The sequence below is a fragment of the Osmerus eperlanus genome, chromosome 12 (genome assembly GCF_963692335.1).
Source record: "Osmerus eperlanus chromosome 12, fOsmEpe2.1, whole genome shotgun sequence".
Taxonomy (NCBI): Eukaryota; Metazoa; Chordata; class Actinopteri; order Osmeriformes; family Osmeridae; genus Osmerus; species Osmerus eperlanus.
The window spans coordinates 541,624-569,287 of record NC_085029.1 but is presented as its reverse complement, the minus strand read 5'-3'; the positions used below and the strand labels follow the sequence as shown (position 1 = coordinate 569,287).

Here is a 27,664-nt window from a genome sequence, read left to right as displayed (position 1 = left end):
CAAATAAATATTTATACGAAAACGGATACAAAAAGTTTTGGATCGTCAAAGGACATGCTGATGCATCCAGACTGGCTTAACACACAGTTACAAGGGTTATTCTACCTTTCAGCCCCTACGTACCTGTCCGAGACAGGCTTCAGTGGGCTTGATTATAAAATTATTAAAACAAAATCCCGTAACAGGCTTGATGTCCACAAGGACTTTAGGCTGGCTGTTCAAAAATAGTTATATGTAACCGACTGTTTGTTATTTTTTAGAACACATACATTTGTGTCAAAACCAGTGTTCACATAAATAGCATTTTTTGTATGAAACAAACCACCCTGTTTCCATAAATCAGAGGGAGATGTAGGACAGAGCTATATAGGAGCTGTGAATCACTTATTTTGCTGTTAATTAAACATCATTATTTTGGTAACAATGTGTGAGTTTAGGCCTACAGTTAATTATACACAAGATAAATCAGGGTCAACCAAATAGAAAATGAAATAAAAACTATAATTAATGTAAGTTGTTGCCAATAAAGATTTAGAAATAATCACCTTTTTATGTATTTTTTTGTGTGTGTGTGTGTGTGTGGGGGGGCTCAGCATTTCTAGATACAGGTAGGGGGGTCTCCAAGGAAAAAAGGTTGGTAATAAAGAGTATATTGTGCTTATTAAAGTTCTGTCTTATGATCTGAGAAGTGTGCTCAGGCTTAAACATGGTGTCTCACACAGGGTGTGGGAAGCAGGCTGTTCTTTGTGTCTCTATCTCTTCATTTTCAGAAACAACCTTGAAACCGGGTGGAGACGGCACCCGAGCAGGTGGGACGCGTAGGCAAGAACAACTCCCTGATGCACGAGAGAACAAGCTCAACCCTCTTTTCATCTTTCTGTTTTAATTGCACTGTATAAATATATGCTGGGGAGGGACAGATAGACAGTTGGACTTCGTGAACCAACCCAAACTCTGTTGCGGGTAGGGAAACGTAGACAACCCCAGAGCTCTGTACTTGTTGATTTCCAACTGCTGTATTAAAGCTGATATTATCGGACCTCTGCGACTCCAGACCACTCTTTGTAGAACACAGACCTGTGTCATTGAATACCATCATTACATATTGGAATAGACACAAATAATTTCAGTCCTTCAGTAACCGCTGCTCTAGGGGAGTTACTTATATCGTTTTCCCAAAGGTAAAAAATGCTTTTAGTCTTTTGTGACTAAACCTCAGAGCACAATCCATAACTGACAGATCTATGACCTCATTCTCTCTCATCGCCCCACCTCCTGTCCCCTTGATGCAGTCCCCTCCCCACTCTTTCAAACCATCTCTCCCTCCATCATAACTTATATTCTCCATGTCCTTAACTCTTCTCTTACTTCTGGCACTTTCCCTTCTGCCTTCAAACAGGTCAGAGTTAGCCCTCTACTCAAAAAACCCTCCCTTAACCCAGCCGTCTTCCAGAACTACAGACCAGTATCACTGCTACCCTTCTTTTCAAAAACAATTGAATGCGTTGTATCTAACCAACTGTCAAACTTTCTCTCTCAGAACAACCTGCTTGACCCCAACCAATCGGGCTTCAAGTCTGGCCACTCCACAGAAACTGCCCTCCTGTCAGTCACCACTGCCCTCCAGTCTGCCAGAGCGGCTTCAAGGTCATCCGTCATCTTTCTGCTGGACCTTTCTGCAGCATTTGATACGGTTAACCATCAGATCCTGCTCGCCCGACTTTCTGAGATGGGCATCACTGGCACTGCACTTCAGTGGATCTCGACCTACCTGTCGGGAAGATCCTACCAGGTCTCCTGGGGAGGCAAAGTGTCAGGCCCCCGCTAGCTCTCCACTGGTGTCCCACAGGGCTCCATCCTTGGACCCCTCCTCTTCTCCCTGTACACCACCTCACTTGGACCAATCATCACATCCCTTGGCCTCTCCTACCACTGCTACGCTGACGACACGCAGCTGTACCTGTCGTTCCCCCCGACTGGTCCGGGGATCTCAGCTAGGATCGAGGCCTGCCTCACAGACATCTCCGCCTGGATGACCAAGCACCACCTCCAGCTGAACCTCGCCAAAACAGAACTTCTCATCATCCCGGCCAAACCATCCATCTCCCACGATCTCTCAATCACCCTGGGATATGCGACGGAGACCCCTTCATCCTCTGCCAGGAACCTCGGGGTTACCATGGATGACGAGCTCTCCCTCACAGCCCACATTGCTGCAGTCTCACGGTCGTGTAGATTCACCCTCTACAACATCCGGAAGATCAGGAGATACCTGTCTGAGCATTCCACCCAGCTCCTAGTCCAAGCACTTGTCCTCTCAAAGTTGGACTATTGCAACTCGCTGCTCGCCGGTCTCCCAGCATGCGCAACCCGCCCTCTCCAGAGGATTCAGAATGCAGCAGCCCGCCTGATATTTAATCTACCCAGACGCTCCCATGTTACTCCGCTCCTCATCTCCCTCCTCTGGCTTCCCATCACGGCCCGTATCAGATTCAAGCACCCGACTACATCAAGTCTCTCCTCCAGCCTTACACCCCCACCCGCCACCTACGGTCTTCTTCTGACAATCGTCTGGTGGTCCCACCGCTCAAGAGCGCCCGGTCCCAACACAAGCTCTTCTCCTGTCTGGCCCCCCAATGGTGGAATCAACTCCCCACCTCCATCAGAGACACTGACTGTCTCCCCACCTTCAAGAAAAGGCTCAAGACGCACTTGTTCCGGGAGTACAATGGTACTTATGAATGATTTGCTGGACCTGATGTTAGTTTCCTCCAGGATCACAAGGACTCTTATTGAGAGACTTGTTGCTCTTGTTGGTTAGTTGTAACTGATTTAAAATTCTTGTACTCGCTGTGAAATATATTATTGTTGCTTGCTTTCTACAGGTACACTCTTGCACTTTTGAGGTTCATGTTGTTTAATTGTAACTTGTTTAACTATATGCACTTATGGTTCTTGCCTTTGGCACTTATTTGGTTTTTCACAGTATAAGCTTCATGTTTTGGCTACCCGCAATGTTTGGGGCTATCTCGTTGTCATGATCAGTGACCTATGCACTTTTGTAAAGCTCTCTCTTGGAAGTCGCTTTGGATAAAAGTGTCTGCTAAATGAATAAATGTAAATGTAAACTGCAAAGGCCACATACTGTAATAGGAAATTATTTGTCTGATATAAATGATAGATGACTACATATCAATACCCAGAGTAACCACATACTAGTTACATTTAGTGAAACTGTTTTGTAGTTACACTTTGTTACGGTTTAGCTGTACACATTTAACAAAAGTGAACCTTGATAGTAACCTAATAGTTAAAATAATTTAATGATATAATCATTCCAATGTACCTACACAGTTTTTACTGTAGGTAAATTGCTATGTAATAACAGTAGGGGTGGAACGATACATGTATTCTTACCGAACCGTACGGTACGGGCGTCACGGTTCGGTGCATGAAATTACACGGTATAAAAATAAATAAAACTTGCGTGCAAATTAATTAATGTCATGCGGAACTACTGATAGATACTCGTGTTCTTTTGGGATATCTAATCTGTAGCTCTGAAGCTCTGATTGGTGCCGCCGTGAGTCTGAGATAGCTAGCAGCACCAAGGACGAGTATGGCGAGTGGTGGCGACCCACGAGAGATAGAGGACCCGCCGGCCTTTTTAAGATTGCAAGTTTGGGAAAACTTCGGTTTCCCACTCAGTTACAGTAGTACAGGCGAGAGAGTGGTGGATAAAACGAGCACTGTGTGTCGGCGTGGTTCAGCAGTTATGGGCAGTGACGTGCAGTCTGGGTAAGCAAGGTAGGCACTGCCTACCCTGCCAAAATTCAAACGTAAACATTTTTATTAAATAATTTTATTTAATAAACTTGTATTTGTATTTTTACTGTTTATTCTTGTGATTTATATATGCAATATGTGTTATTGCAATTGTTTAGACGTTACGATGACGAATGTAGCAGTTACGCATAATCAAATACAAAAAAAATTGTAGAATAAGCAGTGCTTTTACTGTCCGTTCACTGCGGACGACAAGTGAAAAACTCACTTGCGCACTTCGATCCTGTATTCTTCAACATGTACAGTACCAGTCAAAAGTTTGGACACATTTTCACACGTAAATGCCTAGCCTCTTACTGACATCACCGCACATCACTGGTTGTGACATCACCGCACATCACTGGTTGTGGGGTATGTGACTGGAATTACATCTAACATGATAAGCATATAACGCATCTGGCGTGTGCTAAATGACAAACAATATCCGACGCCATCACCCAGGTGTGCCAATCACTGGAACGAGACCAAAAAAATATATATCTCAACTTCTCCCTACAGTGCTTAACCAACCATTAGATACACATACAAATAGGGCCAAATAAATTACTGACGCAATCGGAATTTATGTCATCTTCAATGCGCCGTATTCACTCGTAGAGGAACCTGGTTTGTTTTGCTTTTCCCTCCGTTGTACCGAACTCGTACAGAACCGTGATGTCTGAACCGCGGTATGAACCGAACCGTGACTTCAGTGTACCGTTCCACCCCTAAGTAACAGTAAACTTAATGTAAAGTATTCATGTAATGCTCCAGCTTGGCTCCAGCTTCTCAGATTGGCTGCGAAGCGCAGCCTTTTTCCGTTCGGCGCCCATGTCATCAAATTGGACCGGCCACACAGGCTGCGAAGCCAAATTTGCACGTGGCCGATGGCGGCGCCAGCTGATGGCAGCGCGAGCCGGTGGCGGCGTGATGCAGCGATCGTTAAATCGTCAAATTTTTGCGCAAGCCGGTTCCGAATTCCGCTGCAGTATTATAAAATACACCATATCAGGGGCGTAGACAGAAATTGGTAACATTTGGGGCTTAGCCGAAACCTAACATCGGACCTTGAGTATGTAGAGATATTTAAATTACATTCGGAGCTACATTCGGTGCCGCAGCCCCGGAAAAAATGGCGATTGGACGCAAACAAATATTTTCCTCTTTTTTTTACCACTTTACTTTTTTTATATTACAAAAGGTTAGTGTTGAAGAAGTCACTCAATTTAATAAAGAATATTTCTTGATCACTAAAAACGTATATTTTGTCAGCAAAGCAGGCTTGTTAAGGCATGGGTTCGAGTTGAGTTTTGGAAGCGTGATGGGGATTGAATTTGATTAGCATCTTACATGTACATTTAATCATTTAGCAAACGCTCTTATCCAGAGCGACTTACAGTAAGTACAGGGACATTAAAATGAGAAAAAATAATGGGACAAAAAGAAATCAAGGGACATTTAGAACAGATAAAAATGTGCGATTAAATGCGATTAATCGTGAGTTAACTATGACATTAATGCGATTAGTCGCGATTAAATATTGTAATCGTTTGACAGCACTACTAAATACTAAACTGATTAGTAATAGCCACTTCTATTAACCAATGTATCACTGCTGGTAAGAGAATCAACAATGGAAATCAAATCAACTTGTTTATCTTAGAATGCATGCATGATGGAAATATTTTTTTTTTAAGAGAGTTAAAGGTGACATGACATGAAAACTTCACTTTAGGAGTTTATTTTACATTAATATGAGTTCCCCTAGCCTGTCTTTGGTCCCCCAGTGGCTAGAATATTCGATAGGTGTAAACCAAGCCCTGGGTGTTCTTCTCCGCTTTTGAGAAAATGAAGGCTCAATTGCTCTGTTTGAAAATCTCCTCCTTGTGACGTCACAAGGAGGAAGGTTACCTCCCCTCTCTCTGCCCATAAGAAACTGAGCTACGACCGTGCAAGTGTTTTTATCCTCGAGAGACATCATGGCTTGCAAACGAACGAAGCATTACATTTGCTCAGTTTGGATGTACAAAGGAAAACTAAAATGTTTTTACAGTTCCTTCATCCGAACCTCTGAAGACCCAGTGTCTTAATTTTATTTTCTCTGGAAATGCGCCTACACAACTTCTGTTGTAGGCGCATTTGTTTTGTATGTCTGCGCCAAACACTTCAGCCACGACTGTTTCCTCAACTTGAGCTAATACAAAACTGGCCTTGCTGAAATTAAAAACAAAAAAAACACAAAGGTGTGCAGTCACATACCTGCACACATTATAAACTTTCCATGCAAAACATCATATCTTACCTTAAACAGAGACATCTTGCCAGCTATGTTTATCGTGGTTGGGTCTTGAATTTTTCCAACAACTGTAAAAATAATAATAATTGAAATGCAATGGTTGCTCTAAAAATAACATACTAAATTACATCAGTGACTTGATGGTTGTTTTTTCAATGTTCTAGTTGTAACTAATTTGTCCTCCTTTGAGGACTGGATTGAAATGTTTCTTGTTGCTGAAACAGACACTTCTTATGACATTGAACCTCACACTGACAGACAAAATGCTGACTGGTTGTCAACTGGATCCAGACCAGCTGAATAATCAGAATTTATTGGGGAAAGTACTGTATCTTAACACCTGCACCATGGAGTTAAGCAATACAACTTGAAAGACTTAAATATATCTCTTATATGATGGTGAGAATGTCCGTGAAAATGTTTGTGTAGTGCAAACATAGTCTGTCCAAGAAATTGACCAGCCTTTTCCATTCAGGAAAGTAAAATGTTAGCTTCAGTGAATGGAACAGTAGAGAGTTTAGGGAAGTTGTGCCTGTGAAAGAGTTTTGGCAAAATATCTAGACCAGCTGAAGCCAACAGACAATGAATCATACACTAATCATTTGATCTTGCTTGCTCTTAATACAAACATTCTCACATATTTTATGTGCATGACTATCATACAAAATAGACAGACACAGACAGAAGCAGACCTACACACACATAAACTTACATCCTGTACAATTGTTCTGCTTTGTGTATTGAATGTGAGCACCAGTAAGGCAAAGATACCTGCCTTTTGACATACTCTGAACTGAACAAGCATTAGATTAGAATCCCTTTTCAAGAGCTATAATCCATGCTCCAGTGCCCTACACTAAAGAACTATCTCACTGTAAGAGATAGACTATCTGTGTGGGCTGTGTATATCAGTGTACAGCTCTTTGGACCATTCCTTTAACACAGGAACACATGGAAGTCCAAAGGAGGTTCAAAGGAAAGTGTTGTGGTACAATAGAGTCTTTTAGAAAAGGTAAAGAGGACGCTTCTTACCCATTGGCTTGTCTCTGTCTGTGGCATCCAAGAGACTGTAAAAGGAAGAATTAAAGGATGCAGGTAAGGCTACACTGTTAAAATAGGTTACTTACTGAGGTGAGTACCCACACTCATAAACATCAATGCAGATGCAGTGACACAAACATATGGATTAAGACTCATTAACCAGTGACAGCTATTGTGTTGTTAAATAAGCCTAAAACTTTTTCTGCATGAATTTTAAGTGCTCTCACACTGCATGTGTCTTATCATGTGTCTTATCATGATAACAGTGTAATAACATAAGAATGACATACGAATACAATGGTAACTGAAAGAGAACAAATAATCTATAAGTATATGCATTAAATAAGGATGCAAAGTGATAGATTACTGATCACAAGAACAAAAGGTGTTTCTAATAGCAACAAGTCAAGAAGAATTGATTGGAAAAAAAACTGCTGTAAAGAACAGGATAAGATGAAAAGGGTTTACTGACGTAAACCAACAACAACTGAAGGTGAAGACATACTAAACACAGAAGCTGCTGGTTGCTTGTTGTGCAACAAGAAAATCTCTCATTTGTGGAAACTTTTGTTCATTTACATGCCATTACATGAGGCAGAAACCTAGCCTTTCCATACATAAAATATGAGTTCCCCATGTCCTGTGCTTACACAAGGAAGGAAGCTTGGTGTTCTGATGCAGATATGTATGCAAAGCAGCCTGGCCTTGACAACACAATGTATGCAAAGCAGCCTGGCCTTGACAACACAATAATTGGGAACACAAACCTGCCACTTAACACCTGAACACTCCAACCTTTAATAGCACTAGTTTAGGACTCGGCTAAACAACATACCACAACAGGATTGACAAGATCACTGTGTGCTATGAGATAAGCTTTGAGGAGTCACTCGTGTGACATGTCAACCTTTCTAGATTTGAACATCACCCTAACCTCCGCACGTGAGCATAGTGATATATATAGATATACATGACTGAACTGTATGCTTGTGTCGCAACATGTCCAAATACCCTGCTTCGTACAAGTGAGTTTTACAATTTGTCTTTTATACTATGGATGCAATAAGATCATGGGTGGATAAGCCAGCCACACTGTTGAATATTTGTCCAAAAAAAAAAAAAAAAAAAAAAAAAAAAAAAGGAGGCATTATCTGGGTTGACTGCTGCTAAGAAGATCCTAGCTCAACGCTGGCTACCACCACATACACTGACTCGATTACAATGGCTGAACACATTTCTTGACATAATAGTTTCTGAAATGTCTGTTGACAGAATGCATGGCGCCTGTGAAACGACGATAGCAACATGGTCTGAAATATATACAAAACTAAGTACTTTTTTCTAAGAATATTATTATTATTATTACTATTTTTATTGTGACTATAAGTGTCATGGAAGTTCTATTTCTGATCATTTTGTACTTAACTTTTTTATTTATTTATTTGTATTTTATTTCACTATATGCAACCTGATATCGAACTATATATGTCTGATTTGTGAAGGGACGGGTGATGGAGGGTCACCACGGGGATTTGTTATGTGTTTTGTTTTGTTGAGCCAGAACAGTCCATCAGATTTAACTCAGTGCAGACGGTTACAGCATGTTGTAACACAGACAAATAATATTGCTTCTAACGCTCCTTTTCTCTTCTCTCCAGTTGGCTCTCCCTTCCCACCTGTTCCCTCTGACTGTGTGTCTCATGACTGAACAGGTCTGTGCGTACTCAACAGAATATGTGGGATTTATTACAGGGAAAATAACTCTAACAGAGGACAAATACATGTTTAACTTTATCTACAGAGAAAAAAACATTCCTGAAAACCAGTGCATGTTTCTCCCCATCCTACAATGCTGTTTATTAATTAATGTATTTGTTATTACTGTAAATGAAACCAGAACAAGCATATTACGTCCTATCAGCACAACATGCCATCCAAATATCAGAGCTGTTGATTAATTTTCCTCAGAGATGAGGTTTGACAGTCCCCTTGTCAAACCTCATCTCTGAGGGAAATTAATCAACACTGACTGAACCCTTGACAAGACAGGGGTGAGAAGAAGCATGCAGAAAAAGTCACTCACCTGTGATGGGAAGAGAGCTTGGTGGTAGAAGTTTCTAATTTACATTTTGCACTTCCATCCACTTGAGTGTCTTCATCGCCCCTTATATCTCTGAGCGAATCAGTATCATCCTGCTCCTCTTCCCCTGTGCTTCTGATACCTTTCCTTAAACAAACCTCTGCAGACCCAGTATCCTCCAACTTCGCCTTGTTCACTGAAGATACAGTCTCTGAAGAATCACCAGGTTTCTTGTCCCAACGAGCATATCTGGAGGTGACTTCCTTTGTACTGCCATACCGCTCTGCCAGCTCCCTCCTCCTCTCTGCCTTGTACTGGGCTATTCGCTCAGCCTTGCTCTCCAGGGAGGAGCTCTGAAGGGTGTCAATGGTGTCCATTTTGATACCCTTACTTTTCAGTTACACGACAAATCCCAGGGTTCAAGAACTTACCCACTGCCACTAAATCAAAGAAATTGTGCTTTCCCTATGAAAATCTAGTTGTTGGTTTAACCTTGATTGGAGGACTTTGCAATGGCGAACTTTCTTCTGTAAGAAAACAAAAACAAAAATAGTATGAGTAAATATGAGTGAATATACATTTAGTTATACACAAAGAATAGGATTCCTGGAATTTCCAAACCCCTTTTAAAACTGAGTGAAAAATGTTTTTATTTTAATAGAGAAACTGACTATGATGGAGAGTGAGATCAGGCACGAGATCAGGCACCCATTTTTAAAACACCACAAATAATTATAGTGTTTACTACAACACACAACATAGGGGGCTTACAAGGGAGAAAATGACACTTGGCTCAAAATGAGAGGTTTCCCAAATACAGTCCCACTTAACTGGCACCAGCTGACAAAGCTAATCAAATTGTGCGTTTTCTGCACACCCAAAAATGCTCCACACAAAAGGAGTTCCCCCCCCCCCCCCCCCAAGCAGTGTCTCACAGCACAAGTATGTTATGGCCCCTGGACACCCCAGAGGCTTTAGAGAGAGTAATGGCAATCTGGAGGTATGTTTATATAAGTGGGGGAGGAATAGGGGGCTATCCTCTGGGATACCCACAGTGTAGGCCAAAGGTTAATTTGTCACATCTGGGATCACACATTCAATAGTTCTTAGAGGAAAGTGGAGTGGGGAGTAGGAGGTGGGTCCAATGAATCCCAGGAAGGGAACAGGGAACAACATGGAGATACATTTGGGGAAAACAAGGACAAAGACAAAAGTGCTAGAGAATGTTCACTGAGTGAAGAGAAGGGAACAAACTGTAGAAAGGGTAAACAGGAATATGTGTAGGATGAAATGAGTCAGCATGTCAAAACTTGGGTTTGCGTTAACGCATTAATAACGCGTTTAACTGACAGCACTAGCTGAGATCCGACACAACTTTCTGTTTGGCGGCTCTGCTGCCGTTTTCGATTGGCTGTACCGGACAAACGGTTTCAAAAATCTAAAATCATTTTGATAGAGTGAGGTGAGGTTTGATAGTGTAAACAGATAACCAGTGACATGACAGGCTTGCTGGCTTTGGCTGGATTCGAACATCTTACGTTGCCCTTACCAGGACACCAAGTTTATCCAAGTGAGCTATTCTCAGTGGTGGAAATTACTGTGTTCAGTTACTGGGTAAAAATATAAGAAGTTTTTCGTGTGGCAAGCGGTGGTCAGATTTGGCCCAAGTTTAAAAAGCTGTAATTCAGTCCTATTTTGACATGTCAATGTGATTGGGGTCTGAAGATAATCTGTGCCAAATTTGGTGAATATTGGATACATTTTGTAGGAGTAGGGAAAAAACTTTTATTCATTCATTCAAAATGGCGGCCGCATCAATTCAGCTGGTATCACAAGTTAACATGTGTCAGACACGGGATCGCCCCCTAGCGGTTAGATGACACAACCTTTTGTGGACCTCTTTGGAACAGGGTCCCGAGCACCTGTACCAAGTTTGATGTCAATTCAGCAAATATTTCCTGAAATATGATCTCACTTCCTGTTTTGGCGGCTTCATCGCCGACTTTGATCAGCTTTACCGGAAAAACAGTTTTGAAAATAAAAAACCTTGTGAAAATGTTTGTGAGGTTTAATCTGAAGATGATTGGTGCCAAATTTTGGCTTATTGCAGCGCCACCTAGAGGTGAAATGGCATGACCTATTGGACCTCTTTAGAACAGGGTCCCTAGTCCTTATACCAAATTTGGTGTCAATGCAGTAAAGAGGTGCTGAGATATGAACTCACTTCTTTTATGGTGGCTTGGTTGACGACTTTGATTGGCTGTTCCAGTCAAAAGGTTTAGAAAATCAAAAAAAACATGTGATGTCTTTTGTGAGGCTTGGTCTGAAGATGATCTGTGCCAAATTTGGTGAAGATTGGACAACTTTATAGGAGAGGTAGCGAAAAAACGTTATATTCGTTAAAAATGGCGGCCACATAATTTCGGCTGGTATCACAAGTTAACATGTGTCAGACACGGGATCTACTAAGATATCACGAGACAAAGGAATCACTTAAATAAGACAAACAAATCAACAGTTATTGGTCAACACACAATCCTGCCTATTGTAATGCCCCCTAGAGGTCAAATGACACTACCTGTCTCAGACCTCTTAATAAGAGGGCCCTGAGTCCATACACCAAGTTTGGAGTCAATGCATCAAAGATTGGCTAAGATATGACCTCACTTCCCATTTTCCGGATCAGTTGCTCAATTTGCTGTAACTAACAAACAGTTGCAAAAATCGAAACGCCATGTGATGTCTTTTGTGAGGCTTGGTCTGAAGATGATCTGTGCCAAATTTGGTGAAGATTGGACAAACTTTATAGGAGAGGTACCGAAAAAAACGTTATATTCATTCAATCAAAATGGCGGCCACATCAATTCGGCCACATCAATTTGATTGGCTGTAACTATTTCGAAAATCAAAAATCCATATGATAACTTTTGTGAGGCTTGGTCTGAAGATCATCTGTGGCAATTTTGAAAAAGATTCAACAAGAATTGTAGGAGTAGCAAAAAAACGCTTTTCCTTAACATTCAAACTGGGTATGACGTCATAGAGTGCGTTGGACTCGTCTTGATCCAGGAAATCCAACGGTACCTTATTTTAGAAAATGCGGCATATTGTTCAAAAGTAACGTGTGTAAACACACCTTCAACTTTGACCCATTGGTGGCGCTAGATGGTTGTAATGGGAGACATGAAACTTGGTGAAATTGATGAGGGCACTGGTCCCAAAGAGTGTGCCAAATTTCACAACTTCTGACCAATTGGTTCTAGGGGCTGCCATAGACTCCCATGGCAGAAGAAGATGTGTAATAATAATAACTAGAGAGGGTACAATTTCTGGGGAAATTGTAGGGTGTGCTTGCTTGCGTCGGTTGCAGGTGGGTCCGTCCTCTAAGTTTTTCCCTTCTAGTGATATTTTCAAGCATTTAGCCTACTCATATTGCATATTTCATTAAGAACACCATTTGAAACAGCTGCGAACCCCCTTTGAAACAGCTGCGAACCCCCTTTGAAACAAGCTACTGTAACAACGTTGTCACTGGCAGTATGGAATCGCGATTCAAACAGTACCGTCTGCTAACTGAAAATATGCCCCCCAAAACGTAATTAAGTTTGACATTAATGTAGGGGGAAATGGCTAATTCAAAATAAGTTCGCTAGAGGCAAGCTGGCTGCTGTTGCTCCACATTTCACTGATTGTTTGAAAGCGCCGGAAATTAGAACATTTCTTTTGACATAAAGTTTAGCTGTGGCATTGAAGACAGTACTACACACTGCCAGTGGGCGAGCCGAGTCTGACTGAGGCTAACGTCAAAACAATCTGCGGTGTCACTCAATTTCCAAGTTTTACACAAATCACAAAAATATGCTGACCCGCTGGCTATCTTCGCAATCGCCATATCTTTAAAACACTGACCTCCTTCTGATTTTTGATGTAGAATTGACCCTGGTACGAAATTAAGAAAATACTCATCAGAGATCGACAACAGCTGACGCAATCGTCAACGGAGGCTGACGGGGCTCTCACGTAGCAAACCAATCAAAGTTTTTACAGCAACCTACATTAACATATCACCATCTGGCTGTCTTCACAATAGTCATATCGTCATAACATTGCCCTCCTTCTGTTTTTTGGTGTAGAATTGACCGAACTATAAAATTATGAAAATACTAAACTACTATGACGCTTGCATGGCTGCCGCCTAGGCAGTCTCACGGGCGACCCGCACTCGCTCAAATTACAAAGACTTTCACGACCTAAATAAAAAATCTGAGATGGCAGTTCCACTCGAATTTGCTTTCTCAACAAAACCCAATGGTTGGTAATTTTGGGGTTTGGCATTTTTCACTCATAATCCAAGCTCCAATTTGCGTGCTAGAACGTCTCTATCACGTTGTATCCATGCGTCGTTGCTAACGTGTGCTGACGTAGTGACGTAGGCTAGCACTGGTACCCTTCGTTGACAAAATACACTTTTTGCCACAAAAACGTTGTAACCTCCTAAACTGTGCAACGGAGTGTAAATAAAAATACAAGCAACTCAATCGCTACCAAGACAAAACTTTTGACACCTAGGTTGTCTATGTAGTCCAAATATTGACTGAGGCTTAGGGGGGCAAAAATAAATAATAATAAATATATATGTGAGAGAACAAAGGTTGTGCTCTCGCCGAAGGCTTGAGCACACCCAACTAGAGAGGGTACAATTTCTGGGGAAATTGTATGGTGTGCTTGCTTGCGTCGGTTGCACAGGGGTCCGTTTTTTAATGACATTTTTAAAACTGATATTTCTGTATATTTTATATAAAAATGCATACTTATTATTTATAAAGATTACATAGATTTAAAAGCATCTTTTTTTTGCTGCTCATTTACAACTCAAAATACGAGTGAAGTGTAGAATGAAATAGATGTCTTCTCATTTCCCCTGCAAGAGCCAGCCTCATAGCTGAATCAAAACGAATACATTTGGCAGACCGGTGTAAAAATTTACCGAAACTCTATGACTTAAACGTCCTTTTAAGTTTTTCCCTTCTCGTGATATTTTCAGGCATTTAGCCTACTCATATTGCATTCATTTATTAATAAAGAACCCCCTTTGAAGATTATTCTACGACGTTTCCGGCAGTAGAAGATGGAATCGCGATTCAAACAGTACCATCTGCTAACTGAAAATATGCCCCCAAAAACTTAAATAAGCTTGACATTTATTTAGTGGAAAATCGCTCATTCATAAAAAGCTCACTGGTAGCGATCATTGTCAGTAACAACGCAAAATGCGATATAGCCCTGTGTGGAGAAGCTGCCCTGGTAAATTGTACTACTACAGTACAGTACTAGGCCGTGGTTGGCCGTCTGATGAGAGCAGGGGTGCCGTGTAAAAGTCCTTCAACCAGTAGCGGACTGGCCATCGTGAGCACCGGGAGAATTCCCGGTGGGCCGAGATACGTCTGGGCCGGAGGGCCGCTTGCCTTATAATTCTTTAAACTACTAATAAAATGTCGGCAGAAGATTGAGCGACACAGTTGGCCGTCCCCCATTTCCCCAAGGCCGGTTGGTCTATTCCAAATGAACGTCTGTGCAGCCATTACCCCGCCCCCTTTGTTTTCGCTTACACTCGACAGTGACACTGAGATCGAAAGCTAGCTAGTAGAGACTATATAACGATCAAAAACCAGGCTAATAAACGTAAGGGGCTGAAAAATAAGAGACAAAAAGACATCATCTTCACGAGACAACGTTTTACCAATTGAAAAACGGCTATGTTTATTTTACATAAAGCTCAAAAATAATTTTGCGCTCAAATAAAGGCCAAAAAAAATCACGCGCCGTGCGCGCTCGCATGAACTGTGAAACTCCCTAACTTGCATTACATCAAACATTACATTTACATTTAGTCATTTATCAGACGCTCTTATCCAGAGCGACTTACAGTAAGTACAGGGAAATTCCCCCCGAGGCAAGTAGGGTGAAGTGCCTTGCCCAAGGACACAACGTCATTTTGCACAGCCGGGAATCGAACCGTTAACCTTCAGATTACTAGCCCGACTCCCTAACCGCTCAGCCACCTGACTCCCAAACACAGAATGTGGATGCATTGGCATGGCAGCTGTGGTGGCGTATACGGGGGCTGGTTCTGGTGGGCCAGTCTGGATAAAAGTCCAGGGACTTTTAACCCTTTACTCCCAGTCCTCCCCGTTCAACAAATTTTCCTTGTAGCTGGATGAGTCGACTGATATTAGTGGGCACGCACGCTCAGCTTCTGGCAAATGTTCGATTCGTAGATGGCGACAGCATTCGAGAAACCTTTTTATTTTGTAAATCAATGCCTGACAAAACAACGGGAGAAGAAATATATTGTGTGACAACAGAGTATATGTGTTTCTCCTTTGTACTTGATAATATTGGGTTTAGTTAACATTTAAAACGAATAAACGATTATGCTTCATAAGCTTATGTAAAAATTAATTGTTATTTCACAGTAAAATGTAACTAAGCAGAAACGCATGGAAAGCAGGAAGTTTAGTTTTGGCGCGTGCTCGTCTAAGCTGCCAGAGACACGGGCGGCAAATCTACGAGGAGGACAGAACATTCTGGTTCGCCCTGGATTCATGAAGTAAAGGCCGAAATATGCTTCTGCGTCTCCGTTTACGGCTGAGCGGGCGCACGGATACGCACGGATACGGACGGATAGACTTCGTTTATGGTTCTCCGTAGGCTGTGGGTGCTGAAAACAATTCACCGCCAGAAGAGTAGGTGGCGCAACGTTTTTTTGTAAGTCGTCGTGGAGTGTTTATTTACCTAGGTTATCGAGAAGTCGGAGCAAATTTACAAATTAGCCGTTTCATCAATAAAATACGCACATTTTCAGGAACTACACTGCCCATTTCTCGTCACATTTTAATTCAGATGCTGATTTACATGTACTGTTTAGCTGAAATATGAATTGTAAAAACTTACAGCAATGGCGGTCAAAGGATTCTGTTTGTCCTGTTTATCACGGCAACCCCGCCCCCGCCCCTGATGCAAGCGGTTCCTAATACTGACCAATCACAGCCAAGGGGGTCTCCGTAGCTCTCCGTCGCTCTCCGAAATTACGACGATTAGTTAGAAAATTCAGGAGGTGCACGTCGAGCTCTCCGGGGCTCTCCGAGGGCTGACGGAGAGCTCGTAGAGAGCGTTCCACGGAGACGAGGGCGTTCCCATGTGTCCGTTTTTCGAAAAACGCAGAAGCATATATCGGCCTTAAGAGTTTACCATAATCGACTTATACTATAATTTAATTGTGTTGTCAATATAATGTTCGAGTAGAATTATCTGACATAACTTGGGTTTGATTATTTTATTTAACTTAAATAGCAATGCTTCCTCCGTTGGCCATTCGAAATGGCAGAAATGCTCAACTTTTCAAAGACCCCTAACGCTACTTGTTCTCTGACATTAATGTTGCACAAACCTATTAGAAACATTGTGTGACAAATTTGAAAAGTATAAAATGTCAAGAATATAGATTTTGGTGTTGTTCGTAATGTTTGCTACAGTAGTTAGCTAAATAATTGGGGGTTGTTGGGGCTAACTAGCAACGTGAGGCTAGCTAGCTAGTTAGATGAAAAATCTTGTTTGACAAGATTAAGCAAATGTTTTTAAAATATCTAATTTAGAAATGGTTGAAGTAGCTAGCTAGACACATACTTATGCTATAATTATACTGAGTTTAGGAAAATAAGATGAGGTAATTTTATGGACTTTTTGCAGTTATGTAGCTGTGTAGCTAAATACAGTTTCCCATGCATACAGTGCATGCCAGTTGCAGGTGTCTGCGTTTTATTGGGTGTGCTCAAGCCTTCGGCGATCACAACCGTTGTTCTCTCATATATATTTTGAGTTATTTCTACATGGCATATACTTCCGCATATTTTCTACCATAAAGTCTTTGTATTTTTTATATATATTGACCCATAAAGCTAAACTATGTCCCTTAATCTAATGGAAGAGGGGTAAACTGGACAGTGTATTAATATTGACCAAATATACTAGAATTTGAGTTATTTGACTGAGTTAAATCAGAGCAAGAATGGTCAAAGTAAGCTTCAATGAAATTGATATTTAATAACATTGCAAATTAATTCAATTAATCACAAGGCAAATATACAAAATAATTACCAAGTTACTGCGTTCGCTTTTGTTTTCTGCATGTGCCACTGTGGCCTTTCTACAATGTCTTTGCATCTCAAACAGTTTAATTGGGTTTCTTGGATCAAAACTTGCAGACCATTTGATTTTTGATGTATACATATTTGTAAAATATACTGGGATTATTCAAATGTACTAACATTAATGATTTCTCCCACATATTTCCACAGACAGAATACATCATTACTGCCAATACCAGAGACAGCATTCTTAAGGTATGCATATTTTTTATTTATTTAATGTTTAAGCTATGCCACACAGGTGTACAGAGCTTGCAACAGTATCCCCCAGTTTTAGACTAGTAGCTATTGTGCCACCTCAAAGGTAATATAGTCTACTTCTACTTCATTAATAAAAAATGGAACTTATTCTTTCATTTTATGTATTACACAGTCCTGATGGGTTTTTAATGTTTTAAGTTGAGGCAATTGGTGTATTACTCTGTTCATGTTTTTAGTTGTAGTAAAAAGCTACTTCTTATTACTAACCTGTCCATCATCTCTTTCCTCTCTTGTCTCTTCCCTCCCTCCTTCCCTTCTAGCTGATGCTTGCTCAAGACAACCAGGATGTCTACACCAACCCATTTGTGTGTAATAGTAGAGGCTCACAACATCCGCAAGTTGACTTTACCCTTTGGTATCCCTGATAAGGTTGAGGACCTTGTTTCAGTCATCAAAGAACATTTTGAACTTGAAGGGAATTTTAATATTTTGTACCAAGACAAAGACTTTGATGACCAGTTCTTCACTCTGACCACAACTGCAGAGGTAAAAGACAAAGACACATTGAAAATAGTCCAAGTAGACGATTCATTTATTCTAAACTTGTCTCATGTTGATGAATCAGACATGAGCTTGACTCCAATTCCATCAGATTGGTCTGTTACCTCAAGATCATTGGATCAAAACTCTGCTGATGAGAGTTGTTCAGGTAGCTCAATAGACACTTTTCTGTTGTCCTCATCACCTGCGTGCCGTGCTGACCCCTGGCCTGCTCGCTTTACAATACCAAAATTCTCCCATGATGTGGAAAGAATTCTTCAAACAGCAAACCAAACTTATCATGATGGCGGTGCACTCTTCCAAAACCCAAGTGTGAAATCTAATATCCTGCAGGCTCTCGCAGAGGCAATATTCCACTATACAGCTTATCCCACCAGTCTTCAAATACTCACAGTTGCAGAAGCTCTTGTAGAGAAATACCCATGCCTCAAGGAACCTGGCTCATTTGCAGGCTTGTATGGCTGGCAACAGAGCCTCAAATACAAGATGCACAATTATCGCACGAAGTTGAGAAGCCGTGAACTCATGCCCTGAGCTTGAGGTTAACTCCTTAAAACGGAAGCGACTAAGTGACAGGGCCCCTGCCAAGAATGTCAAGAGACCCAAAAAAGCGGAGGTGAATTATCTGCCTCCTCATCCACTTGGGGAAAGTCAAGAAAGTCTGGAGAAGGAGAGACTTGACCTTCTTTGCGAAGTAAAAAAGAAACATAATGAAAAGATCATTACAGAAAAAATGGCAAAAACCTTTTCAAGTCGAAGACATGAAGTTGTCAATCTCAGCCCTTGTATCCAAGATTTCATGGAGAGATGGCCCGCGTTGTTCGGTGAGGCTCGGGTAAGCAAGTTCAATTATTTTTGTTTTTTATAAAGATAATTTTGCATTAGAATTGTGACAGGTATCATTTGGAAGGTTGTTTTTCATGTTCTAACCAGGTCCCCTATCATGTCACTTAACTTTAGATAGCGGAGGAATTCCAAAGAATCACAGCCGTTCCTCTCTTGCAAACGTTTATGAGGAAACTTGACAGTTACACGCCGAGACTGCTCAACATCATGAGAGCGAAGGGAGGAGTTCCAGGGACAAAGATACGGCCAATACTGGATACACTCAATCAGGTAATTGTTGAGTAGGCACATAATTCATAGTTTCTTCACTTAGTGTAACAAGTCTTGTAAGAATTTGACATAGTGGACCTGACAAGTGCTTCAGAAATGTTAAACACCCATGCTAAACTTCTCAATTCAATGCAGCAGGGTTTCAGCAATGGAGGCATTTAATCCACATTTTTCATTAATAAGTGTTTACTGGCATTTGCATGAGGTGATTTTACATTAAAATGTTTACCCACATATAAGGTCAAAAGACATTTAGCAAAGGTAGTTATCTAGTCTGGTTGGACATATTCCTCATTATTACTCCAGACTAGGGGTGCAAGTACAAATTCATGTCATCCACCTTTGTCTCATCATGCACCTTTCAATTGGCAAGGTGATTGTCAACAGAGACTATCAGGTTACCGGTATATACATAAATAGCCCCCTTGCTAGGTCTACTAGCATATCCAGCATATCCATGTGTGATCACACCAAACAGATTGTTTTTTTAACAGAGAGACTCCATCGAGAGAAGACGGGATGCAGTCATCCGCAGTCTCATAGAGTACCTTGGAGAGAGTGGTGTTGAGCTTTTCTTAGACTGCCAGGTTTGTCCTTTTAAGAGCAATGAGTTTAATCAAGATTGGTTGAATAAGGGTTAAAGTTTTTCACCACAAGCCTATATTAATGTTGTTTCTTTTGTTATGTTTCAAAAGGAGGCTGACCGACATGAAAACACTCATCACATCTTGAAAGTGCTTGTTGTACATGCTGCCACTGATGAGGATCCCGTGGATGTTTCCATCATTATTGAGGGTAACGAGGTGCTGACTAAATGTGACAACACAGCAAAAGCTTGCACACTGTTGATGGGACTGCTGTATGCACTGAATCTGGAATACCCTGCAAAGCTTAAGTATACATTTGAGGTCTTCCAAAAACTTTTTCTTGAGCTTGATGGGATCAAGCTGTCCTCAAAAGTCCAGTCACTGAGAACCAAGTTGCTGGCTTGAATGTTGGAAGGCTTTTTGGTAACCTGAAATACTTCAGTAGTGGTTTCTCTACTTTGTATTATTTTTACACTTGTATTTACTTTTTTACAACATTTGGGGAATATTGGCATTGAGGGCCAGATGTTTTGTTTGTACAGTGGTCTGTAAAAGTCTTCTAAATTGCCAGTCATTGAATTAATGTGTTTGTAAGAATTGAAACTTCTGATGTTTTGATGCAAGGTAATTGTGTATATATGTTTGATTTCCAGCAATGTGCCAAAACGTTCTCTAAAAAGAAATCTAGATATTTTGCCACAATTTCAACAATTGTTTCTTATGGTTCATTTAATCAATCACGTTATTTCTTTTGTCAGTTTGAAGGCCTCACAATAATACTGAACAAGAGACTCATACATGCTCATTTTGGCTTGCAGTGAAAAGTCCTTCCTTGTTTTTCACACAACTTATTTTCAAGTTTCTTTTATTATTTTAAGTTACCACACCATATCAAGGCATGTGGACTTTTGAGCGTTGTGCTTTAACCAGATTTTAAGGCATTGTAAACAATTCCCAGGTTATTGTTTCTATGTTAGTCTTTGGTAGCAAATGCCAGTGTTTCATTTGTGGCTGAAATGTTTTAGGTCTTTGGTGATAGGCACATTGCTGACTTTAACTGTAACAGCCCATTCTATGATTGTGATTGTGTGAGGCCTTTTTCACTAAAACTGAAATAAAAAAGTTGACAAGATACATACTGTTCAATGTGAGTGATTAAAACATTGTTGATGGTGTTAAATGTTATGCATCTTACAATTTATAACCAATCCAGCTACTGGATGACCTAAATTTCCCTTGGGATTAATAAGGTATCCATCATCATCAATCATCATATATACTGATATAATTTAGTTTAAAAAAAATACTGACAACTGGGAGTTAATTGTTATTTAATTAATAGATATTTATAAGTATTTTTGTATTTAACAATCAAGTAAAATTTACTACGAAAAATTAAGTAAGCCTTACCTGATATACTTGGTGAATAATAATTGCTAATACTTTGTGAATATTAATTGCTAACACTGAGTACATTTTACTTAGTTTGTGTGGTGTAATTTAAACACATTACATGGTGTTAAATTTAAACACAAAAATTGTTTGCAAATTGTTGCCTAATTTTTTTTGAGTAAATCTTAAACATGATTTTTTTCAGTGTAGATATAGGCCTAGTTAATTTCATCAAGGCACGCCCACTGAAGAGCCATCTATTTTCGATTTTATGCGAGGAAATGGGAGCGGAACATCAGAGCTCGTTATTACATACGTTCGATGGCTATCACGCAGCAAGGTTTTGGCACGACTCTACGAACTGAGAGAAGAGTTAAAAACGTTCCTCAATCAGGAGAATTCGGTGTGGGCCTGTGAATTAATAGATGTGGGCCTACTTCCGTAATAATATCAGCTAATATTGTACATTATATTTCACAATTGTGTTTCACATCACAAAGTAAAATGAGTAAATAGTTATCACCCTGGCCTCTTTGCTTGTGGCGTTTCTGCAGCTGCCTTGCAGTAAAGCTATAGTTAGCCTAGCTATCCCCAAAGTTAACAGATGCAAAACGAATGTTCTGCTACAGGTAGTCACGCGTATTTTCGTGACGTTACTGACGTAGTGACGTTAGTAACGTCAGTGACTGTGGCTAGCAAGTTAGCCACCGTTAGCTTCACTTTTCACCACAAAAACGTAATTTGAACTTAAACCACCCAAGGGAACGTAAATAAAAATACAACCAACGCAATCGCTACCAAGACGAACCTTTTGACACCGACGTTGTCTATGTAGTCCAAATATTGAGGGATCCTTTATGGAGTCAAATTAGGGTCAATAATAATTTGCAGTCGCAGAAAAAAAGATTCGCAGTCGCAGAAAACGATTAGCAGGAGCAGAAAACTATTTGCAGAAGCAGAAAACTGCAAATTGTTTTCTGCGACTGCAAATCGTTTTCTGCGACTGCAAATTATTATTGACCCTAATTTGACTCCATAATCCTTAGGGGTGCGAAAATAAACAATAATAATAAACTAGAAAGGTACATTTCCTGAAGAAAATGTGTGTTTGCTGAAAGCATTTGAAACAATTGTTTTGATGTCTTGAATAGTGAAGAAGGTTTTACAAAATGTTTAAAAGAGGTATGTGCTTTAAAAACAAAATGGTGAGAAAAAGTGTTAAAAGTATATCTGTCATTGTTATGCATTGCAATATTTTCTTACTGTTGAGAATGGAGAAAAAACAGTGATGAAAAGAGTATCTTACTGACTTTCATACATTTAAGCGTTAAAAGTATGAAAGAATGAAAAACAGAAAAAAGTTTGAAGTTAGAAAAATGAGCAAATATAGTGATGAAGAGTATATTGCATAACATTTGCAATATCATAGCAGACAAAAGTATGTCAGCAGTATGAAGGTGAAAAAAAGTGTTGCTTTGAAACCAAAATGGTGAGACAGTGTTAAAAGTATATCTGTCATTGTTATGCATTGCAATATTTTCTCACGGTTGAAAAAGAAGAAAAAAGAGTGATGAAAAGGGTATCTTATTTAATTTCATAAATGTTAAAGCGTTATGTTAGAGCTCAATGCTGTTAAGACAGTCACCCCCATCACCCTGTGTGACTCCCCAGTCAACACTGGAGTCCTTCCGCTTCCTGGGCACTATCCTCGCCCAGGACCTCAAGTGGGAACTGAAAATCAGCTCTCTCACCAAGAAAGCACAACAGAGATTCAACCTGCCAAAGACAATGATGGTGCACTTCTACACAGCCATCATTGAGTCCATCCTCACCTCTATCACCATCTGGTACAATTTTGCCACTGCCAAGGACAAGAGCAGACTGCAGCGTATCCGCGCTGCTGAGAAGGTGATCGGCTGCAATCTGCCTAACCTCGAGGGCCTGCACACCTCGAGGACCCTGAGCGAGCAAGGAAGATTGTGGCTGACTCCTCCCAGCCTGGACACACTGTTTCAGCCACTCCCCTACGGCAGAAGGCTGCGGTCCATCAGGACCAAAACCTCACGCCACACAAACAGTTTCTTCCCATCCGCTGCTGGCCTCTTCAACAAGGCCAAGGACTCACACTAACTTGACCACTAATCACTTTATCTGCACAAGACACCTTGCCATATTGCACTATATTACCCTATTTGTACTATAGCCATTTTATTTCATTCTAAATCTTTTACATTTGTATCCCCTTAGTATGAGTTAGACTTGTAAACTTCTTATTTAAGATTCTTATATGTTTAATGTGTGCACCTTCCTGCCACAGTAAATTCCTTGTCTGTGTGAAGTTTCTTGGCGAATAAACCCATTCTGAAAAGTATTAATAATTGAAAGACGTAGAAACAGAAAAAAGTTGGAACAGTGAAGAGCGTTGGCCAATCGGATTGATTCCTTGTTTCTTGTAACATAGCAACCGTTGGTCATTGTCAACATTTCTAGAATTCTAAGTTTCAGTATCAAGATGGAGGTGAAACTAATCATGTGTGTCTGCACACCCAGTCCTGTTCAGACACTGAATTTAAAGATGACATAAATATAATAATCCATGGTGCAGGTTTGCCGATGTTGTCGTTGTCCCTGGTGAGTTTTTTTAATACTTTTAAATTCAATCTCGTCACATTACGTGACTTTGTTGTGCAACTGCAAAAGCTACTCTAACTCTGATTAAAATACTGCTGCAAAAAGGCTGAACTATTGTGGGTAGTAGATAAGATCATGTTACATCTAGCCAGCGGATCATGTATGTCAAAGTGGTATTTGTACAGAACACCGTACTGTAGGCGTGAATAATGCATGCATGGTCATCATCGTCGTCCATCTTTGGCCGAAGCGAAGCTAGAGAGAGGATTCAATGGGAGATTTTCTACAGTAATCTAGATCTACTGCTTCAAATTGAAAACGGAGATATTTTGATTACAGACAAGTTCCTTAACCTCTGTTGTCAATATCGCCGATAAAGTAAATACTGTTACGAAGCATTTGTTTGTAGGTAACGAACGATAGACGTAACGTTAGCTAGCTATGTGACCTGGTTTCGCCGTTCTATGGCAGCTATGATGACAGTCGTACAACGCTAGCTACGACTAGAATGGCCATAACTTAAAAACAAAAGATCATATTTCAAATCTGTCTGCTGTTCTACATTGCCCACACAATTATGTATATATAAACTCTAACATGGCCTGTATCTTGTATTGAAAGTGCTCGAAAATTAGCTCGTCTAATGTATGGTGGACTGAGAAAACATTTGTCAAAGCTGAGCGAGCGGATGTCGTGGGAGAATTCCTACTGTTAGATTTACTGCTTCAAATTGAAAACGGAGAAGATATTTAGAGTAAAGACAAGTTTCTTAACATCTGTGTTCAATATCGTCAACTAAAAGTAAAAACATTTCAGTTACGAAGCCTTTGTTCGTAGTAAAACCAGCTGCAGTAAACCTTTAGTGACCCCGGTTTGGCTGTTTGTGACGGTCGGCTATGACAGTGTTGAGCCTCGATTTTTGCAACATGCTTTCCATTCATTTTCAGTGGAGCCAGGTGACGCAATTCGAGTTGAGATTTTCTCAACTTTATGCAAATGAGGAGCGATTTTCGCTAGCGATGGCCAATCGGAGTAGCCTGGTCCTAACCAGACTCTCGTACATTGCATTTGTACAGAGAGTCTGGCCTCTCTCCATTGACAAGCGTTGACTTCCTTATAGGCGGGTACTCTGTTGAAGTTTAAAACTATTGGATCTGCCCAGAGCCACTCTGATCTGCCATAACCAATCGCTAGCGTTAGCCTTAGCAAATTCCTTCACCACTACTGTAACAGAGCTAGCTGCCGTAGCTTGAAAATCAAACTGTTCCCGAACCCCATGGGGAGGAGGGCCACAACATCATGGCCACCAACAAAACTCAGCAAAACTTGTTCTTGCTCCGGCTTTAGCTGTTGGATATTCGGCAGCGTTGCCACAACGGATGGCCGAATGGCTTTGCTCGCATCTTTCTCCGCCGCCATTACGGAACAACAACACAAACTAGCGCACAACATCAACGTCATCGTTCTCAGCCACTCCCTCTGTTCGCTGATTCGCCGGTAGAAAATTAACCTGAAAAATCTGACTTACGTACCTCATGGCCAGACCTATGTACAGAAGCAAAAATTAAATTGAGCGGAAGTACATAGGAGGGCAGAGCCAGGCTACAATCGGAGTGTTCTTATTTCTCGTTACGTAGCAACAGAGCCCGTCTACAGAGAGCCTGTCCACTCCCTATTAAGCCCCATTGTACCGAATTTTGTTGCAGTTCCACCAGAGTTCCACTGGGAGTGATCGCAGTCGAGTGCAAAATGAATGGGAGTCTATGGAGCTAAACGGCTAAATTTGTCTCTTTCACCTGATTGTCGTTGAGAATCTCAGATTTGATTGTAGTTTTTACATGTTCAACATGGATTATAAATCGAAAGTTGAATGAAAGAGTACTTATGTCCTTTCGATTTCTTACAGGGTGAGTCATTGTTGCCCATAACACGCTAGCATTCTGCTAATGAATGCTGATTGGTTAGTGAAGGACTGACTACGACCAGAGATCCCGCTTGATGGCATCCGAAGTGGAACCTTAATGTCAGAGCATTAGCAACATTAGCAACAACATTAGCAAACCAAAACTCGTTCTAGCATGCGCATTGACAGGGAGAGCCTAACCTGTCAGCTGTGTTGTCGATGCCTCAAGAGAAAAAAGGAGGTGACCCAGTGTTTCCCCTAGGTTTACAGCTTTGGGGGGGGGGGGTTGGCGACCATGTAGAGACATGGTCACCTGACCATGTAGAGACAGAAATGTCATGCCGTCGTGTAAATAAGATAAATAACAGAAGGCCATTTAGTTTGTTTAATAAAAGAGCAAGCTATAGACCTGTTTTATAGGAATGGTAACCTTAAATGACTTATTTTGTGATCTGGCGCTATAAAAAAAAAATATAAAAAAAATATATAAAAAAAATTTAAAAAAACATTTACTTGACCTTCCAGGGGGGGGGCGGGGGGGGCCGTTGGGGGGGCAGGGCGCCCCCTTAATATAATGGTAGGGGAAACAACTACCAGAGCTTGCCGTAATGCAGTATCTCTGGCCGTACAATGTGTATGACGTCATTGACATTTTAAAAGGCTTTTTAGAACAAAAGGCACTTTTTGTTTGCCTCCCCTTTCGAATTCAACATTCAAATTACTAGACAAAAAATTATATCCTGAGAAAAGTGGATTTTGAGGGGTATAGGGAGGGGTATAGGGAGTCAGGTGGCTGAGTGGTTAGGGAGTCGAACTATTAATCAGAAGGTTGTTGGTTTGATTCCCGGCCGTGCAAAAAAATTACGTTTTGTCCTTGGGCAAGGCACTTCACCTTACTTGCCTCGGGGAGAATGTCCCTGTACTTACTGTAAGTCGCTCTGGATAAGAGCGTCTGCCAAAACGACTAAATGTATAGCTCCATAGACTTCCATTAATTCTGCACTCGACCATTAGCGCCCTCATGTGGAACTGCAACCAGTTCAGAACCCGGAAGATTCCCGAGAGTGGCAGTTCTCCCCATATTAGACATTCTCTGGTAGCAACCATGGTAAAAATGTCTAGCTTTCAGTTTCAAGATGGAGGAGAAACTAATCGCCTGTGTGGCTGAATATCCAGTCCTGTACGATACATCTCTGTATTTGTACAGAGACATTAATAAAAAGAATGAGGCCTGACGCAGGGTTTCCGACATTGTCGGTGCTCCTGGTGGGGTTTTTGTACCTTCAAATTCAGTCTCGTCACATTACGTAATTTCGTAACTAGCTAGCTAGCCCGGCTGGGACTCCCTAGTTGTATCAACAGATTAGCAGAGACTTCGAGTAATATAATAAAACGTTTTTACACATGTCAACGTGTATGTCTATTAAAGGGGTCATTGACTGTTTTTTGGGGGTATTTCACACTGTTCCTTAAGGTCTCCGAATAGGGTATGTAACATTGGTTGGGCTGAAAATGGCCTGGATGCTATTCTATGCCCCCTGGTGCTTCCTGTGAAATTGTCCCGGGAAAAAACGCTAGGTTTTCTCCTTTTATGGTATGCTCATGAATATATAGAGGGGCTGCGCGCTGATTGGTTGGTTTTCAACGAGTGAAGCTGCGGAGCAAAAACGCAACACGGCCAACAGCACTCACTGAAAAATCCAAGGTGGAGACTTGAAATAAAAACGTGCAAATAAATCTATTGTGTCCAAACAACACTGCTTTCAACAGATTGACTAGATATCATTTGAAATGATAACGTTAGTTGTTTCCACTTCCGTTGTC

General features: G+C 40.9%; 2 protein-coding genes across 2 annotated transcripts in view; one reads left to right on the top strand and one right to left on the bottom strand.

Annotated features, from left to right (window-relative positions):
* Positions 1–27,664, bottom strand: part of svild (supervillin d) — a 147,925-nt gene that overhangs the window by 88,684 nt on the left and 31,577 nt on the right. The window contains exons 2-4 of the mRNA XM_062475125.1: positions 9,246–9,769; positions 7,154–7,188; positions 6,128–6,189 (exon numbers count right to left, since the gene is read on the bottom strand). Coding sequence (XP_062331109.1) covers positions 6,128–6,189; positions 7,154–7,188; positions 9,246–9,619 — 471 coding nt within the window. The 5' untranslated portion in view covers positions 9,620–9,769. The remainder of the gene's footprint in view (positions 1–6,127; positions 6,190–7,153; positions 7,189–9,245; positions 9,770–27,664) is intronic.
* LOC134031520 (uncharacterized) lies at positions 17,982–21,277 on the top strand. Its single transcript, XM_062475194.1, has 4 exons — positions 17,982–19,046; positions 19,172–19,327; positions 19,822–19,914; positions 20,023–21,277. Exons 1-4 carry the CDS (start codon positions 18,945–18,947, stop codon positions 20,317–20,319), a joined length of 648 nt encoding a protein of 215 aa, XP_062331178.1. The 5' UTR covers positions 17,982–18,944; the 3' UTR covers positions 20,320–21,277.

Excerpts from the sequence above, each read along its gene's own strand:
- LOC134031520 (XM_062475194.1), top strand. The coding sequence starts at position 18,945 with ATGGCAAAAACCTTTTCAAGTCGAAGACATGAAGTTGTCAATCTCAGC. Across the intron at positions 19,047-19,171 it reads CGTTGTTCGGTGAGGCTCGG|ATAGCGGAGGAATTCCAAAG; the intron begins GTAAGCAAGTTC and ends ACTTAACTTTAG. Across the intron at positions 19,915-20,022 it reads AGCTTTTCTTAGACTGCCAG|GAGGCTGACCGACATGAAAA; the intron begins GTTTGTCCTTTT and ends ATGTTTCAAAAG.